Here is a 20,484-nt window from a genome sequence, read left to right as displayed (position 1 = left end):
AGTTTTTATTCCCTCATCAACATCAAATCAGCCTATGGCCAGAAATAAGGCTGCAAATTGTCAGATCTTATATTATAAACGTATTCCTGTTTCAGGGAGAGGTGAGATGATCTTCATGTGTATTTCACTGTGTTAGAGTGGGGACATTTTTTGTTTGTTTTTCAGTTCAGGATTAACTTCTGGTCAAAATGAGACAAAAATAAAGAAATACTAGGGAGCGAGGAAACACCATGATATTAACAAAATATGGTACTTTGGGGTCAGACCCCCATTTGGCTTGATTTGGCCAAAAAGCCAATGACTTAATCATCAGTGTAGCGTCTGGGATGTGTCTTTCTCTAAGTAATTTCCTACAAACTAAAACTTCACATTGTCCTTGTTTTATCCCAGTGCAAAATGTGGAAATACTCTGAAGTGTCAAAGCATTTGTAGAACTGGAGGACTGTTTCATTCCCAGATGAACATCATTCCCTGTCATGAGCCCAAGAGTCTCATGATACCTAAGGCTTGATCTCCTGAATGTGTTGAAGTGTTTAGGCAAACTGCCAAATTTCTCAAGTTTTCAGTGAGATCAAGGCGAAGTTGGGGCATTTATTTGGAAGGCGCATCTTGTTAATATTTGCATTGTTCTTCCACATACTAAAGTTAAAGGAAATGCTGTCTCTAAATGGAAAGTAATAGCATTCTTTTCTGAAATAGAAATGGCCACATGTTCTAGCACAAACAAAATGCAAATTTCTCAATCAGAATTTCATATTTACAGTGACATTTTTTACTTTTGAAATTCATATCCTTTGTGCATTATTCAGTGAATAATTGTCTGAAAAAGTTTGTTGATATATAATTATTTAGAAAAGTTTCATCTTCAATATAATATGCACTTATTTCCATACCTTTTTGATTAAAGTTCAATTTGAAACAAAAATGGGCTTGCTAGCCTTCAGAATATATCTGGCATGTGGTAGTGAAGTTATTTTTCTTTCTTTCTTTTTTTTTCGTGTAATCAGTGTATGATTTATGCATAATAAAAACTCAGTAATCATGGTTCTTTTCCTTTTTTCCCCTGTCTACATACCCTTATTGTCTTCACTAGGATTGTAGTGGAATAACTAAGGGGAAATATGGCTCTATAACTGCTCTGTAGTCAATCTTTTGTTGATGTTTGAATATAGTTTGCCTTCCTGTGAATATGTTGGCTCTGGAATGCTAATTTTTAAAATTATGCTTATTTGCATAACTAAAATAAGGCAAAATTATGCTGAGTAACCAAAAGGAGCTGCTATACTGAGTAAAACATTATCTTTTTTTTTTATCATCACAATTTTCCAGATTAAGTCGTACCTTAAAATATCTTAACAAAAGAAGATCTTTCTGGTTGTTTTGCTTAAGTTCTTTAGTTTTATTTCTGCAAGTAATATTTCCTCTCTGATACTACTCTGATAAATGTCACCTAGAGTTAATTACAGTATCATAAAGGCTTACACTCATGATGGAAACATTCCAAAGAATTAAATTACTTTTAATGCAAAACATGGCTTTTAAGTGTATTTCTGTTTTCCTGATGAAATCCTGGAATTAAGAAAGGTGAAAGGAAGTAGAAGTAAATAGAAATATTTATGATCTAATAGCTCAAAGAATTAGAAGCAGGTGAACCATTATGACTTCCTAAGACTCTACAGACCTGCTGTTCAGAGCAAGTTTTCAGTTTGCCTCTGCTGCCTTTCCAAACAGCTTGTTTAATGCTCTGATTCAACAGAGTTCAAGCCTGTGCTTAATGTTACAAAGAAGTAATTACATCCTTAAAATCAGTCACATGTTGAAGACTTCAGTCTGATTTAGTAATCAAATTAGTCTGTCTTTGATAAATGCATTTTCACTGTTCCTGAAACATGCTGCATTGATTGTAGTTTCCTTATGACCTTGCCAAATGATACAACTGGGCAAACAATGCTGCGTCTTTTAACCTCTGCAGCTCCATATGATTCTACATAGGTAGAATAATATCTACTGTTTTAGCATGGTATTATCAGACTACTTTTTATAGTTCTAACCCCTCAGGTGTTAGAGGGGACACACACATTACTGATGTCTTTTTATTGAGGGCAACATCACAGCTCAGAAACCAGCTGTGAGCTGCCCAATGGTTTCCTAGCATACTGAGATCAAAGAATTGGTAAAAGATACAGTGTCTTTGTCCCTAAAGATACTGACACCTTCCCCTGAAATTCTGTGGGCTACTAATGCATTCGAGAAAACAATGGCTTCAGTTGATAAAATCAAGGAATTAATTTTTTTTCTGAAAAAAAATGTATTTTGGCTGTTACAGTAACTATATTCAGCATCAGCTCAGTTCTGCCATGTCAGCAGCCTGCTGTTGGATCTCCAGATCTTACAGCTGGTTGCAGAGGTTGAGTTTTGTGAAGGGAGAGAGATATAAAAACTAAGATTTTATGCCATCAAAGTATAAAACCCTTCTTAGAACTTTGATTAATATGGATGTTGATGAGTTTTTTTGCCTTTCCTTGGAAAATTACTTTCCCAAGTCTTTATTTTTTTTCTCTGAACTGAAGCAACACATGACATCATGCAGGTGTAAGATATCTAAATATTTTTTGTATGAGATTGCATTGTATCTAACTAAATTAAAAGTGACTGTGAAAGGGAGCGTGTCAGATTCCACATATGGAATATATAATATCCCTTCCTTCACCAAAATGGCCTGAATTGTTTTCTAAATAAATTTAAATGTATAAAAATTGAAAAATTGGATCATTCTGTTGTACATCAGAGTCTTCTGCAGTTCACAGTTCTGCAGTTTGAGTAGATATTTCGTGGTTCTCTAGAAGCAAAGGAAGTACATTCATTTGTGCATCTTCATATGGGTGATGGCATATTGCAGAAAGAAATGGTTTGATCAAAGTTGGGCGGTTTTAGCAAAACAGAAAACAGTGGGTCTTCCTGTGTTAGCTGAAACAAGCAGGTGTGGAACCAATTTATTGTGCATAATTTCTTCCAGTCTCTGTTGAAAAAATGTGAATCTTTCAAACACGGTAGATAAGGAGTAAATAAGGATGTTTTTAGTATATTTTGATTTTCTGTAGAGTTCACTCAAATCAGGCATTCAAATGCAAAGTCCAGTACTTGACAGTTTATAGATTTTTGAGACTCCCTAGGAGATTGTGAATAAAGTCTGAAAGCAGCTACTAAGCTGATACATAAATGTTGTTTTGTCATGGGAGGAACAGAAAGTCTGTGACATAAATGCTTTCTAAATTTAATGATCTCTTTAGTATTTTTATTTTCTCTGTTTATTAATTTGCATGTAGCATTAGTCAGAATTTACTGGAAAATACATGTCTTTGAGAGTTGTACTGTAAAAAAGTTGTTATTCAATGAAATGCAATATTAAGTATGATTACATTTGGATATTTCTTCAGATAAATTGTTTCATAAGCATTATAGAAACAACTTTAAAATATTTTGCATTTTCTCCTGTGTTCTAGTAAAGTGCATTTATGTTTGGTATCTATAGTCTACTGTAAAATAAGACTAGCCAAGCTGGCAAGACCTAACGTACTGTTATTTGGGTAAATACCCTTGCATGGTCATTTTTGTAGCCCAGTTTTGGAAGCTGAAATATGGCAGCCGTTGACAACTTACACACTGGCAATTTAGACAAATAATTGTAATAACTGTTATTACACTCCAGTCACATGCCAATACTCACTCATCCTTTCTCTGGAAAAAGAGTTTAGTGCATCTCCAGGAGTATGTGCATGTATCTTTAGAAGTAGGTGGTTCACATTTTTGTAAACACTGCCCAGTTCAACACCTTCTATATTACTAAGTTTTAAGAAGATACTCAGCTTCCAGAGTCTAGAAATAACACACAGTGTGCCCAGGGTGCAACTGAAAGCTGAAGAATTGGGTGTCCCTATTTAGTCTTGATAAGCTGTGTAAATACTGTCACATATATTCTTCAAATTCATTGAATTCAGACTACCCATTAGGAATTGTCTTTTTTATTGTTGATGTTCTTAACATGTATAAACATTTCTCTATTTTTACACATTTCTAAGACCTAAATCCCTTCTTAAAAAGGTATCTGAGGAGATAAAAGAAAATAAATTCATTTTCTTTTTAAAGATTTCCTTGTCTTTCTCCTTTTTTAAGGCAAGAGCTATTTTCTCTAGAAATGAGTTTTGAACAATGAAACTGCTTCTGCCTGTTGCAGATTTTTTTCATTAATGCATTAGTCTAGACTGACTCTAGTCTCCTATGTTTTACCAACCAGGGACACTATATACAATGGTTAATTTAAGACTTGCTGCATTGTATTTTTTTATTGTGATGTTGTCAGATTGAATGTAGAAGAGTTGAGGTTTTCTGCTTTTCTCTTCCTTGGCAAGTAGTTTCTCCCTTATCCAGCCATGTAAGTTTCAAAACATATGTGGAAAATGAGTATCATAGACGCTCCTGCTCCTCTTCCAAATTTGAATGAAATGCAATTTAGAAGTCACTATGAAGAGACAGGCAGATGAGCATGTGAGCAGATAACTGAGTAAAATTTGTTTCTTTCTGAAACCAGGCTATAAATAGAAATCTTCAGGTTTACTGAGATATAGGAAAGAATCATGGGTAGTTGACCATAGTGGAGGTGCACAAATTGTGTAATAAATATAGTCAACCTGTGAGATGGAAGTGTACGTCACTTTAATCTATCACTCACCCACATTAATGAATTTATCTCAATATACCCCTTTGAAACAGGGACATGGTATTCCTCTTTTATTCCTTCTGGACAAACCTGGCACCAGGAGGTCTGCGGTTTCTTTTAATCCCAGTCTTTTAACCAGATTCAGAATAAAATAAACCACAAAATATAATATTCTGATTTATTGCAATGCTGTAGTAGAGATAAAATAAAATATAGTTCCTAATTTTAGATATTTCTGAAATAAGGGTAATAGTGTCTTTTGACTTCATTAAATGAAATAAAAAAGCCTCTAAGACAATCTGAAATTAATCACACTAAAAATGTTGCCCTACATATTAACATTTAATGACACTCTTAAAAAAACATTCTTTAAATGCATTTCCTAGGAGAATCTCTCTGGCCACACCCCGACAACTTTATAAATCCTCCAACATGACTCAACGCTGGCAGAGACGGGAGATATCCAACTTTGAATACTTGATGTTCCTCAATACTATAGCAGGTAAGGCTTCTGGCTCTTTAATCCCTCCTAAAATGTTTATGTTTGTAAAAGTCTTAAGCAACATGACTTGATAGAATACATTTATCCTACTAGAATTCAGCGGCAGCTTTGTGATATATTCTGAAACACACACACATTACATTTTATCAGAAAATGCACAACCTATCACAGAGACTTTAGATTCATGTATTACCGTGAAGGCTGTTCCTTGCTCCTCTTCTGCCATTTCCTCTGCTGACAGCTTTGTCTGAAGCTTTATTAGAGTCAACAAACCATTGCCAGAGAGTGTCTGGAAATAATAATGGGAAAATGTAATTTTGCTACTTCATCATTCTCAGCAACAGCAACTAGACAGCAGAATAACAACAGTATTCTGCCTAGTACAGATGTCACCTGGATTGTGGTATGATTAGATTACAGCATCTTTTCTCATTTAGTTCTTTGAGATGAAATATAATATCAGATTAGGTATTTAAAATGAGAAATAACTGCCATAGACATCCATTTGTTATTGGCAAAAGAAGAGCTTTTCTGGCAATTGTCATTAATTAAACATTCAGGAAGATATTATTCCTTTCACCTTTCCCTTTTCTATGCGTTAACTCCAGTGTTAATTTTAAATGTAAAAAGCAGCAGTTTTATACACCATATACAGAGATTTCCAGGAGGTTGTCTACTATTATGATTCCTGCCTGTAGCACACATGCTGCTTATGAACCTGCCTGTGGAGAGCCTCATACAGATATTTCACTTCAGTGAGCTTTAATTTGAAACCCAAATTAAATTCCACCAGGCATCACTTTGTATTCCAGCGTTACAACTTTCATCTTTACTTGGTCCTGACTCATGCTCGAGGTTATCCTCAGGCCAGACATAAGACACATGTAAGTGTGAAACCCAAAGGTAGCACTCGTTATGCTGACCAGTCTGGGGACAGTCACTGCACTCTTCCCAGTAGGGCAGTGGCAGAATTCAGGAGCTGTCAAACTCGCTTGCTTTGGACCCTCAGGCTTTGGCCTCTGTGCTTAGATGGTAGTCACTGTCCATGCATCGAGTCTTACGGATGTTAATAAATGTGTCATCAACTTATCCCAGTGTGATACAGAAGTGTTACCACTGAACAGTTGGAAATCTGAGGTCATGTTTACCTTGTGCAGTGGAGCAAAAAGCAGAATCCCTGAAACTACTGGAGATCAGGGCTGGAAAGTCCATATGGTGAAGTCCAATGCAAGTCACCAGCTTGGTTCCCAAACATTTTACTGAGGTCTCGCAGATCTCTGCTGGAGGAAGGAGCCCTGCTGAGTGTTTATTGCCTCTGGTGCAGAGCCAGAATGCCTCTATCCTGCTTCTGGACACTGGCCTGTCTCCAGCTGCTCTGTGCCTCTCATGCATCCGCTGCCCTTCTAATGATGAGGAAATGCAGGCGGACCCTTGCCGGCTCCCTGGCTGCCTCACCTGAACTTGGAGGATTTACTGGAGACCTGGGAAGTTAGCCTAGGTCCCTTCAGTCTTTGTCCAATACATTACCAATAGAACTGTCCTTCGCTGGTAATTTCCTTTTTATGTATTCATTTCTTCTGTAAGCAGTGAATTTAAGCTCTTTAAAAGAGAGTAGACAAGAGATAAGCCATTTTCACATAATATTTTTAAAATTTTTATCAGTTTAAAACTCTAAGGTCATTATTTTTTAGGTACCTCACCAAAGCATTCAAACCTGGAAGACAGTGTTATGTCTGAAGTCAATTAGAAATTGCAGCAACACACTAAAATATCTCAGTTAACAAGATTCAGCCTGAGTAGATTCCCTCAGAGTACCTCAAAGGTCTCAACAAAAATATTTTTTGACCTGTTTTTTGATACTAGTACTACTGGGCAAGCTTTATAGCCGAGCACTTGGGGTGATTGCATGAGACAGGATTCTCTTAAGGTCATTTAGTGTCATTCATCTGCCTTATAACAGGATGGCTTGATATTAGCATTCCAGGTTTCATCTGCTATGGCCAAGGTTTGAAGGATTACTGACTATTTGTTATTTTTGGTATGTGTCCATGAATTTCTGTCCTATTTGAAAAAAATTGTTTGGTCATTATCCCTGGAAGTCTCACTCTCTGACTCAAGGCATTTAATTTCTAGCAGATTTATTGGTATCAGTCTCTTACAGATAACTCTCATTTGTTCATGTAATCTCATGATTGCATAGGTTAATTGTATAGGATGCCTTGCTCATTTCACATCATTGTCTACCATGAAATCTTTCAGCAGTATGTGATTAAAAAAAAAAATAGAATAAAATTTATCCTTGGTAGCTGAACTTGCCAATGGCACACACAAAACCTTTTCTGAAAAAAACACCAGAGAATGAAAGCTTATTGAAACCTAACAGGCAATTCTATACATGACAAAAAGGTCTTTATTCTAGCTTGGAACAAAACCCAAACTTTTCCAACTTTTTGACAGAAATAAAAAATCCCCTCAAGTTCTTTTTTGGAAGATCAACCAGGTTTTTTAGTTTTAATGAAGTCTGCACTTCATCTAGAAAGCTCAGTTCCAAAAACTCATTAAGTACTTGGTGGTATTTGCTAAGAATCTCCTCATAAAGTTCCTGGCAAGGCAGAAACCCACCCACAATGGAGTGCACATGAGCTCGAAGTCTGGTCACTGGAAAGAAAGTTTCAAAGAAGAAATATATGTTAGAAAGTCTAGAAGTTCTCACATCCCCAAGCTGATCCTGGCTCCACCATTGCGTGGCCTTGTACCACCAGGGGCTGAGATCTGGGAAACTGCAGGGTTGGGAGCTGTGAGGCAGTCTGAATGACACCAGTGCTTTAACAGCTTTGCCTGCATTCTGTAAGTCTTTTTGAAAGGTGTTCCTCAAAAAGATTTCCCTTACAACAAATAAGTGTTTTCTGATGATGCACTAAAAAATTAATAAGTCTACCAGAAATATAGTGCTGGAAGTGAAGAACCTCTACTACTTGTTGCCCTGGTTTTGATAACTGCCCAAGTACACCTATATTAAACAGACACAAAATCTTATATGTACTGTAGACAGGACCCTTAGCAGTCAGAAGAAAATAGAGGATTTTCTATTTTGTAGACAAAAATAGAGTACTGAATATACTTGTGACCTCCTTTCCTAAGTAAAGATGTACTTTCTTTTCTTTCTTCTTGGAAATCCAATTTCCAATTACAGTCCTAATTATACTCTTTTGTAATGAGATTCCATAAGAAATATCTCCTTATAAGTTACAACTTCTCTGCCAGTAATTGTTAGTGTAGCAGCAATGACCTAGTTTTAGTGTATAACTGTTTATTTAAGCAGCATCCTATTCTCTAATGGTATGATTGTTTTCAGCTATTGAGAAATATATCCATCCTCTTTTTTTTTATTCATGTTGCCATTAAGCTCCTACTGGGTTATTCAGCAAATCTGAGCTGTAGCTTAGTCAGAAACATGGAGGTTTGACACTTAAGAATTGTGGATTATCTGCTGGTAAGTGGGTGATAAGTAAGGTCACTTCACTGTTTTCTCTTCTCATCCAAATAGAGGTCCCCTAATAAAGTGGTTTAGCACATCTTTTGCCCATTCTTTGTAGCTTCCTTTTTTTTCTTCCAATAGTGCTTAATTAGTCTCTAGCCCTCTACACAAGAGTAAGGAAGCGCTGGTGTTTCTTTGTTATCCTCCTCTGAAGTTACACAAGAAGCAGTAGCCTTGGAAGAGTGACGTTCAGAAGTGAGGGTTCTGACACCAGCTTATTTCTCCCATTGTGACATCATGCAGCCAGGTCCTTTCTCACAAGAAGTCCTTTGCCCCTTTATTAATACTGTTAATTACGCAGACTGGTTGGCCTCTGTACAACAGAACCGCTGAAATAAATACATTAATCTCTTCTTAAATCTCTCCCTGGTTTGCTGGTATGTCTGTCCTGAGAAGCATGGTTCCTGGCTGTCCTATAGGTCCTTTATATTTGAAGTATCCTCTGGAAAAAAAATCCATCGTTCTATGATATTTTCTTTAATTCTTACATCATCCTATTATCCCCTAGAAACATCGCCATGCTTCATGTTTAGATTAATTGTTTCTGCTGTGATCTGTGCTCACAGATCTTATATGCTTAATAACTTTCTACTTCAGCTCCCAAAGATCTCTCTTTCTAGATCATTTCCTATCCAATCCTCTGTGTGATTGCTGGCACTTGCATTGGCCTGATGCCTCATTGCAATTTCAGTTCAAAATCTCTCTCCATCCTCAAAATTCTAAAGCCTTGCTTCAACCTGTCTCGCTGGCCCTCTAGTCAGCTATTTTCTCACCTCCCTCTTCTGTTTCCAAGCTCTTCACCTCTTTCTTGCCCTCTTTTCTGGCTCGAGCATATTTCATCATGTTTACAGCTCTGGGCTTTCCTCCCAAAGGTAAACACTGAACTCTGCTACTTATCAATCAGTCTCAGTGTTACACTCTCCATGGCCCTGGTTTTTGTCCTGGCTCTGGAGACATAAGCCTTTCTGGTCACCTCCCCCCTCCTCCCTCTACCTGCTTCATTCTCAGGGATCCTTTTGTTTTTGCTGTGATTATACTAATCGTCCTCTCTGCCTGGGACCAGCATATATGTCAACTGAACCCTCTGGGCAATATAGGAAACAAGTAATTTTTACTATTCTCAATTAAAAGATTATTAAAAAAGAGCGCTTAAAAGTAATCCCACTACAGCAAAAGGTATCAAGAGGAGTGGGAACAAGAAGTTCTTTTTTAATATCATTGCAGTGCCCACTGTTTTAGCTAGAAGTCTAGATTTCAAATCAATTTCTCAGTATTTAACTAATTTCTGCTGTTTGATTTCAAATTGCAGTACATTAAATGTGTACTTGCATTTGTATTTATTGGAATTTTAATTCTTTTAAATCCTACATGCCACTACTTTTAAAAGAAATGAAGAATAATTGCATCCATAAGTTTTGTGAGTAATTTCTTCTAGTGGAAAGGGATTATTTTTAAAGGTTTATGGAAAAAAAATGACATCCTCAATTAGGTAATAAATTCAGATGAACTTCTTCCCCCTCACCTTTTTTTTTTGCCTGTTTAGCATTTTCCACTTTTTTACTCTGTGATGTACAAGCCCTCACTGGTTAATTATGTATATATTTAGCTACTGCATGTGTTGGGCTTATTATTGTCATCTAATTAGATGTAACTTGAACTACTTACTTCTAGAAAAATCATTAAAAATTCTTTCCTAATGACCTAGAGATGACAAAATGTCTGTAAAGTGTGAAGAAGCAGACAAGCACAGGAACATCGCTCTTAAAGAGTGTTAATCCAGATGCTGCAATCATCTAATTAAACAATATTTTGCTGTCATTAACATTTTCACCAAGGAATTGCAGTTATAATTTCTTTGTCAGCTGTCTCTAGCTCACTTTACCTTAGAAAATAAAGTGCCATATAAAAACATTAAATTGGATGGTTTAATTAAAAAGTTTTTTTTTTAATGAAGAAACATATCCAGTATTTCTAAGATCTCATTTACTATGCCTCATTTTTATTGTTCAAGTAGATTAGTGTCACAGGGCTTGCGATATTTAATATTCAGCCTTTAATATTAATCTCTGTAAGCCTACTTGAGGGGAAATCTGAAGGCTCTGAAAAGGTGTAGGGACTACCAATAGTCGTACAGGTTTATGTTCGATATTTATTTAGCTAAAGAAAGGACCAAATAATTCTTGTTGGAAGCAGCAGACAATTGATGAGATGGCTAAGTATATTCATCTGCTGACTTTTCTCTGAAAATAATCAATTGTGAAGCCAGAACAGATCAAGGCAGCATTTCTAATAAAGTGAAACCACTAATATTTATGCATGTTTAGAATTAGGGATTTGTAATCCCATTATAGGCCTAGATCACTGTCCTCCGCTCAGACAAGTACAGATGTGTGGTCTTACCTTGTAGGTTTGGTCTCCTTTCACAATTTAAATTAGGTTCATGTTCTCAAGTCAGCTTTATTTGTTGATATTAAGAAGGAAATTGTTGAATTGAAAAAAATAAATTGCTAACTTTTTATTAAACTAATTAAGAGCTATTCTTAGTAGTTATTATCTTCATAAATAAAACATATTTTATAAAAATTGAAGAAGGAGAGAAGAGAATATTTTAGTTTTTTTCACAAGTCTTATATTTACCAAATACATAATCTTAAAAGCTTCATTATTTGCAACTTATCCTGCCTAAGCTGAGAGAGAAGCTGCAATAATTTCTCACTGTGAGGTAAAAAAGAGGAGTTGCTGCAGTGTTCTGACATGGAGCTAATGTCACATGATAATTTCTTCATGTGTCTGTACTACAAGTAACCCCTCAGCAAAATAGCCAGCAAGGCTCGGGATTACTTTTTCCTTTTCCTTTTTCCTATGATTTTCCTGCATGGAATGGGAACAAACAGTCAAAATCTTGTTGACTGAATATTGACATTGAATTGATATGAAATGAATGAAATAAATACCAAAATTAAATGAAATCACAATATGAAAAAATCTCAATTTCAAAATAAAACATAATTTTGTATGGCCCTACATTTCCTTTCAAAATTTTGCAAAAGGACGTTCTCACTTTTTAAATACTTCTCTAAAATGGTTACAGTTGAAGATTTTTATTACTGTGAGCTCTTTTCCATACAAATTTTGATTCTGCAGAATCTTCATTTTTGCTTATGCTTGTAATAGACTGCAGTCCCCCCCTTTGCTTATGCTTTGTAATAGACTACAATCCTCTCAGTCATTCTCTTCCTGGATCTCAAAGGTCTTTTAATCTGCTCTCTGCATAAGCACAAATGTCTTTCTATTGTGAAAGCTTTTGCATGCTCTTCTGCTAACTTATTTAAAGATTCTGATGGTGAGTAAACATTTATTGTATGAAGCAATAGTTTTATAGAGGCCTTATTTTAAAGCACCCTAAATTTAATAATCTCCAGAAACTTTACAAGTCATATGCAATTAAACCCTTGCCAAAGAAGAAAATAATATTCTGATTTGAAGGATGTAGAAAATTAGGCAGATTTGTCTTCCTTCAAACATATAGAGCACCCTCCCAAAAGTCTAAAAGAATAAATATTCTAGCAGAGCATACCTTTCCTTTTCCTCCCTTACAAGGATAAATTCTGGTATACTTCTTGATATAGTTGTTTGACACATTCTTGTTCTGTCCAAGAGTTGTTTTGCATACATTCATTCATTCATTCATTTATTTATTCATTCATTCATTCATTCATTCATTCACTGTTAATGTTAAAGAAGAAGTGGTTCTGTTTCTATCCATCTTTATTTGTGTATGTAGTGTGCGGTATTGGAATTGCTTGCTTGACAAAGTGATATTTGCACCTTATTTTTTTTTTTGCATTCTTGTGAACATCTATGTTTTCAGAGTGTAAAAATGAGGATGCACAATTATTAAGAATATGCACTTCTCCTGTATTCAGTGAAACTATGTACAAAATAAAAACATGCTTTTTGTTCATCAACTTCTGTTGAAAAAATAAGGTATTTGTAGAGCAGTGAAAGTTTCACATTAAATTAAAGCAGAACTGATTTTTTTTTGGAGAATTGCAACTGCTACTCAGAACAAGGAAGCCTGTGTTTTCCTGTGCCGGGTGTTGTACCCCAGGAATCTGTCCAGAATCTGGAAGGAAGCAGTTAGTGAGACAGGGCTGTAAATCTGCTGCAGGACTGGGAATTGTTAACCTGGATTATTTCAGTCTGCTAATTATATTATATAAATACACACACACATATATTTATGACCTGGTTTTGTTTTTTAAGACTTATGTTGCATATTGTGTGCTTCTCACTATAGCAATAGGATGGACAGTTCTGTACTAAGAAATTTAATTTGTCTTATCACTGAAATGTTAGATTCTGCTAAATACTAGAGAATACAAAAATTAACAGTCTTTCCTAAGCATGCTTTTCTTTGTGATGAATTGATAATTTTTATGAAATATGCCGTTGCATAATATATATAACTTCATTGCAGTTGAAGATTGTTCTTTTGAAATCATATCTATACACGGGTTTTTGCCCATTTGAGCTGCTGGGATGATAGCAGTGTTTCTTTCATGATTGAAGAGAGTGGCCTGGGGTAGTCAGCTCTGTCTTTTACATGAGAGAACTGGTTTTTTTAATTTTAAATGTGATTAAAAAATAGTGTTATCGCAAACATGACTTTCATCGCTTTGATTCCACAGTTGCCATGGAATCTCACCATTTCTTCAGTGAAGAACCATAGGGAATGATGGATTAGCAGGGACTATCTAGGATAGACCTAGATTTGCAAACCTCAAATTTACCTCCTTGCTGTTTGGAGTCTCATTTTATCTTTGCCAGCTATGATACTTCATGAAGTTGCTAGGAAATAATAGACTAGTTATTTTGAATTTCTACATTCATGCTATAAAAATATCTTAATGGACATAAAAAAGAAGGTCTTTATTGGCATATGGTGCATTTTAGTTGATCTTAAAAGATACTGTGTTTTTTATATTATTTCAGTTTGTGTGTTGACTTCTGGTTCAAGATAAGTGCACCTAAATGGCTGCATTTGTCAGGAAGATTTATACCTGGCTCTGTCAAAGTGGTGGGAACTGGGAACGTGTGATGCAAGAAATGTAACCACTACGTTTTTTTCTAGCTGGACAAGTGGACACTGTTTCCTAATTCTTAAAACTTTCTTTTTCAATAGGACGAACATACAATGATCTGAACCAATACCCTGTATTTCCGTGGGTTTTAACAAACTATGAGTCTGAAGAGTTAGATCTGACCCTTCCAGGGAACTTCAGAGATCTATCAAAGGTATGCTTCATTCTTGTTAAAGAACAGTAAGCCAGCCCTTTTAGAAAGACATTTTGTTTTATATTTATAGTCTGGTTAAGTAAGGTCTTTATCATAAACTCAATAAAAGTCTGAAATAGACGTTTCTATTTTAGAACTATTTTATACTGAATCTCTATATTATGCTGCTTCCATGTCCCTGACTTATCTGATTCCAAATCTGCAACTCCTCTGTACCTTCTGACTTACGGAACAGGAGTGCCTCAGACCACTTGATCTCACTAATTATGCCTCTTTGTTTGTAAAAGCTGATCCTTTGGAAGGGAGGAAGTAAAAAGCTTGGACTAATATTTCACTGTATTTTGCAGTGACTAGAATAGTAATATAGTATCAGCATCTTCTTTTGATTTAGTTAATAAAGGGGTATTTTTTATTTTAGATCCTGGAGTATATGATCCTTATTGTTATTTGTTGGGGTTTTTTCTGTCCAAGCTGATTTGGGCACTTAATGCTTTACAAAAAAAAATAAAAAATCCTAGTGTTTTTCTTTCTCTAATGGCACCACATTGTGATCAATACCCAGCTCTGGTACTCTGTTTGTGTTAACAGACTGCAGAGAAGGTCTGTTCTAGCCAAGCATAGCAGAAACATATGGAGAGGCGCTACTTTTGGTCAGCTAAAATAAAGACAATTAAAAAAGAGTCTTGAAACTGGGCTGTGGGAAGTACCATTCCATTAAGAAAGTGTGTGCACTCTCTTGCCAGTGAAGGTGGCAAGATAGTGCATAGTCCTGTAACATCCCCAGTGTGAGGTTTCTGTTGTCTGGTATGTCAGCTTTCTTGCACCCTTACCACAGCTCCGCAGCCAAGAGGGGGAAGTTGCTTGTACAAATTGAGTGAGGCTCAAAACCACAGGAAGCTGTCACTCATTGCCTTTAGGAGTGAGGCTGGAGAGGAGAAAATGACCCCCAAGGCCTGTTCTGCAGTCCTGTGCTGCAGACCCTACATTCCCTTCTGCTGCTGGGCAGACATGAGTGTTTCTGGGGTTTGTGCTTTAAGTCTGGATTTCTTTCCTCCTCTCCCTGCAAGCACACATCCTGGGGAGCAACGGAGACATCCTGCCCTGGATATTTGACAGTTTCATCTCTGCTGGAAAGAGTGTGCTTGCAGTACCTCCAGATGTGTTGTAACCATTCCTGGAAGCCGGCTTTTGTAAGACGTCCAAAATAATTTGAGTAGGATTTGAATTCATAATAGTGGATAGAGACACCTAAGCTTACACTCCTTTTTTTTTCTTAGACAAATAAAAAAGTAAATAAGCAAATAAACCCAGAATTTACAGTACATTCACAGTATGCCTCAAAAGGAAATAAATTGCTTGATACTTCCGTTAGGTTATGTAAAACTTCTGACCTTTCACAGTATTATAGGTATGTTTCACAAATGTGTTTTTCAGTTCTGTAACACCATTGAAATCTGTGCCAAGAACAATAAAAGATCCACAGACATGACTTAAAAAAAGACCTGTGATCATTTTACACTGGCTTGTTCCCTAGCATGTATAAAAGTAGTGCTGGTTTAGAGTTGTTCAGAAAGATAAACCTTTCATTAAGGTGCTTACACTTTTCAAAATCTCTCAAACTCACTTTCTGGATGTACTAATAGTGCTGGATGTGGTGAAGTGCAACAAGATTAGACAGTGCCTCGTGAGTCCTTCTCTAGGTATTTAGTTTGGTTCAATCCAAATTTTTATAGTGATCTACTAAAATATGTAATTGCTAGAGGAAGCAGTGTGATAGCTGAATAGATGGATTTTCCTCATGAGTTAGTAAAGACTCATTATAGAATTAGTGCATGTATAGCTTAAGTATCACTGTGCTGTTATTAGCGCTCTCCTCAAAATCAAGTCCATGACTATTTATTTTTCATCAAGAGTCCATGCAATGTGCATATTTTCTTGCCAATTTGAAAACTTACCAAAAGCTATCAGTGGTTTCCTCTGGAATAACTAGGGTTATGATCACTGAAAAGCCTGCGCAGAACTAGTCAATGGAAATGACCTTTCCTTTCTGGCAATATCTGGGCTCCATTTATCCCATGGATGTATGAGGAAACACGTGTGAAATCTGTAAAGTGTTGTGGAATACCTCAGGATAAAAGGGTTGTAATTGTCAATTTTTTGCAGTGCTCATTATGAAAATATCTGATAGATTTCATTTCACCATGGCTGTAAAAGGAAAAGTAGGTTAATGATTTATTTTAAAATGCAGTGGCCGTTTAATATGTAATGTTTGATTTGGGTTGTTCAGCATTAGTTTCGTCCTGCTTCAATTTTTGCATTATCTGTAAAAATCTTAAAAATTCAAATGTCTCTGAGGCATTACCTTCTCAATTTTGTTTTCATTTTCGATATTGTCCTGTATCTATGGGTTCCTTCTTTTTTTCTCTCATGGAGATGAATCCTGAGTAGCCTGGTGTTTAAAAGCAGGAGTGAGTAATTTATTGGAAACATTGAAAGTGATTGTGCTAGCAAGACTCAGCCAGATCTCTGGGGCAGGCCCACTCAGTATCCTTTCCACGGGGAGCAACTTCCTTCTGTCAGAGTTTGCCCTGCAATGGAGACATGTTCCTGCAGATCTGATTGCAGATCAGAACCTCCAGCTAAACTGTTGATAGATAAAATCTCCCTTGTCAGTTTCTGACCTTCTGTCTCCCTGTAAATTTTGCCCTTCTTAGTTTCACAAAGCCTGTGTCCTTGCTATTTAGCAATTAATAGTCCTCAAAAAATCTTTTGCAATTATTTAGAATTTTAACAATATTGCACGTATGGTAAAAGCCCACAAAAGCAATGAAATTTAAAGAGAAGTCACCTACCTGCTTTGTTTTCTTGGTTTAAAATAGTTTCTGTAGTTAAATGTAGGTGCTGAATCTAGCTTTTAAAAAATGTTTTGTGTATTCTTGCTCAAAGTTCATACAATAATCCAGTGTCAGTTCTGATAATTAAGTACAAAATTTTTCAAATTTTTTGTTCGGCTTCCAGGCTTTCTGTATAAAATATAATACCCCACCTTTGTGATATCACAACTCCTAGGTGAACACGCATATCAAATGCATTTCATATGATTTTTGGAGATGAAATTAGGGGTGTTTGTCTTGCTTAGGATGTCAGTAATGGAGTAAAACATGGGCTTTTGCATTTAGTCCAAACTTAAATATTTACATTCGTGCAAAGCCATCTTGAACATGTAGCTTGTCCTTTCCTTCCATTCCATTTCATTCTGGTTTTATGTGGCACTCCTTATTGTGGTATTTTTACATCCAGATGTTGCTTGTTCTCTCAGAGCAATTATGTTTAAACATTAGTCTGAAAATTCCTCTGTCCTTTTTCTTTTATGTGTTTGGAAATTCTGTTCTAAAAGCTTTTTTTTTTTTTTTTTTTACATACAGTTATAGATTTAAAACCGGGGTTCATGGGCATGGAATGTGCCAGAGCAGTGGGATATATTGGACCTCTCATTTGATTAGACAGTGTAGGTTCAGGTTTTATTCATTACATATACAAGGTTAAAGGTTATATTTATTGTTTGACAGGATCAAAAGCTAATGAAAGAGGCTGTCATAGATACATAGATTATCTTTTCTGTATCAAACCATCAGGTGATCTGCTTATTTTCTTCTTTGTTGAGATTTCCTTTGGAAGAATACTTAGGATATTAAACAGTAGTCCAGGAAACACGTACACAGCTCTTACTATAAAGAGATTTTTTGTGAGGTTCAAGTCACTTAAAATGTGGTATGGTTTGTTTGTATAAAATTGTATGACTTTTACTCCTAAATTATAGTGAATGCATGGTTTTGACATGCTGCATTGTCCCTGCTCATTAAAGTGTAAACGGGAATTTCTCCTCATTTACTTCCAGTCATACATTCTGTTAAATAAAATGATTTCTTCACCAGGCAAAGTAATACTAATATTGACATGTGTATGAAACATCACACACCCATTCATTGAGTGGAAAAAATTATGTTTTGTTAATATAGAAGGTGTTTGACTGATGGGTGGTGATAAGCATAACCACTTTTCCTTATTACTGTGCCATTTCAAGAAAAGGAAGTGATAAAGCCCCAAGGCTTCTAAATGTAATAATGCAAATGAACACATCCAAGTGTGAATATTTCAAGGCAACCACACTTAATACTTCCAAAAATGTATATGCTGTGGAATGGAGTTTATGAGCTTATTAAGAGCTCTTAGTTGGAAAAATGAAATAATTTTCTGTAAAATTAAACTTCTCTCTTTATCACATGCAACTCTTCCATCAGCAGAAAACTACACATAATTAAAGCCACACAATTAAACATGTGTTTTTCTTAAATAAACAGTTCATTTACTGAGTGAAACTCTGGTACTATGAATCTGTGAATGCTCTTATAGTTGCTATTGTTGATATCTGCTTTTCATATTAAGATGCTGAAGAAAAATCTGTTTACTAATTTGGATGCAAATGCAATTTATTTTTAAGTTTAAAGTATTGTCCTAAGACATCCTGTTTATAGGCTGTTTTTCATGCTACATTCAGTTCTGCTGTCATGAGAGAATATAGTTCTATTTGGCAAACAAATAGATTTTACATGAACTACCATAACACATCCAGTGGATGTAAACACTAGATAAAAGGTGTATTGACAATATATATATTGATTTGTTCAAAGGCCAGATATCTAAAGAGATTAGCCAGGTAAAAAAAGAAAGACTTAGTAGTGTGTTTTTAATGTTACAGTAAATACTTGCCTTATTTTTAAATGGAAGAAAGAAACATAAAATAAACTGAAGCAACAAGTTTTAGTACATCAAAACTGAAGTGGCTGAATAGGCATTGTCATACAGTGACCTGTTCTGTTTGTTTGGAGTAAAGAATATCTTATGAAACCATTATGTGGGAAGTTAATTCTATTTAATATGAGTTCTTACAGAGACAATTTTGCAATAAAAAGACAAATGATGTCTTTTTATTTGGAAAAAGCATTTTATAAAACATTATGAACTTTTTAAATAATGTTCAGAACAATTTATTTTATTCAAATTCAGCTTCTGTCTTTGTCTTATGGTTAAGATATGGACTGAGACAGTATATAGATTGAGCTTTGCCTTTGTATTGTTTGGGCAAGACATTTTAATCAGTACACACACCAACAGAATCTCGGTCAAATGGAAATAATATTATTTTCTTCCATTATGTAAAGTTACAGGGATTGATCCATAAATAAAATTTAACTGCATTTTATAGCCATGATATTAGATTAAAACTGAGGTAGTTGACCTTCTGGGCTGAGAATGGTATAGTAAAGCCATGAAAAGTGACCAAAATTCCATATATCCTACACATTTCACAAGAAACATGAGAAACTACTATGACTGTAGAACTTGTTATCTAATAGGACCTGCACCTCATCAGAGTAAAATTGGGTTAGCTGTTAGTTTATGCAACTGAGATTTAAGGTGTTTACAGAAATATTTTGTCTTTACTGAAGGACGATCTCCTACCATTACCCTGGTTAACAGCATTTTCCCACATGGATGTTAAAATAACACTAAAGAAGCCAGGGGCAGACATTGCAGAATTTACTCCCTGCTATTTTATTTATGGAGGGTTTTTTTGCTTTCAGAAAATGCCTGGTCTTTTGGTATACAGAAGAAAGAAAGAGAGATTTGAGCACTTTCCATTAGCATTTTCAATGTGCATGGTTTCCTGAATCTGGAAAGATGTCCTTTACATTAATGTGCAGAGAGACGGTTCACATCAATGTCTCCATGCCTGCACAGAGAAGGGAGATCAGGTGTTTCTTGTATTTCTTCACCACAGGCCAGAGATAACTTATGTAAGGCTGAAGTAGAAGCTGCAGAGTTGTGTAAGCACGGGCAGCTCCCAGCTCTCTTCCCCAGGCAGTGCTGCATTGAGACACTTGTGCCACTTCTGGGATCTCAGTTGTCTCTGCACGAACAGGGCCATGTTTGCACCCTAACCCCTCTAGGGCAGCTTGGGGACTTCCAGCTCACCTTCCTATTGCAAACTAGAGACATACCTAAGCAGTCTCCTCATGGACACTATAAAGGCTTGTGGAATGAGAGAAATTAACCCATGTCTCCCAAATCCCAGGCTGTCAGACAGATCACTAGTTCATCCCATCCAGGATCTGTCCTGAGAAGTTGAGGCGAGACTTAATAGCTGAAGACAAGCTCTTCCTTCCTCCCTCCCTCCCTCCCTCCCTCTCTCTCAGGAAAGGACCCCAAAAACGATTCTTCCCAGAGATTTTCCCATGAAAATTGCAGTGTCATGCAAGAACAGAAATGACTCATTGGTATTTCACTTAAAGATTCCATTTTATTCAGATGATGTTTTGTGCATTTCAGGATTTTTCTAAAGTAATTGAAAGGGGAAAAAAAACCGTA

The 20,484-nt window shown here is 35.9% G+C and overlaps 1 protein-coding gene across 13 annotated transcripts in view; it reads left to right on the top strand.

Moving 5' to 3' along the window:
• Positions 1–20,484, top strand: part of NBEA (neurobeachin) — a 453,637-nt gene that overhangs the window by 357,451 nt on the left and 75,702 nt on the right. For all 13 annotated transcript variants that reach the window (XM_030944908.1, XM_030944837.1, XM_030944889.1 and 10 more), the window contains 2 exons: positions 5,104–5,219; positions 13,943–14,055. In XM_030944908.1, the coding sequence (XP_030800768.1) occupies positions 5,104–5,219; positions 13,943–14,055 (229 nt within the window). The remainder of the gene's footprint in view (positions 1–5,103; positions 5,220–13,942; positions 14,056–20,484) is intronic.

This window comes from Camarhynchus parvulus, chromosome 1, assembly GCF_901933205.1.
Source record: "Camarhynchus parvulus chromosome 1, STF_HiC, whole genome shotgun sequence".
NCBI classification, from domain to species: domain Eukaryota; kingdom Metazoa; phylum Chordata; class Aves; order Passeriformes; family Thraupidae; genus Camarhynchus; species Camarhynchus parvulus.
This window is presented reverse-complemented; position numbering and strand designations above follow the sequence as displayed.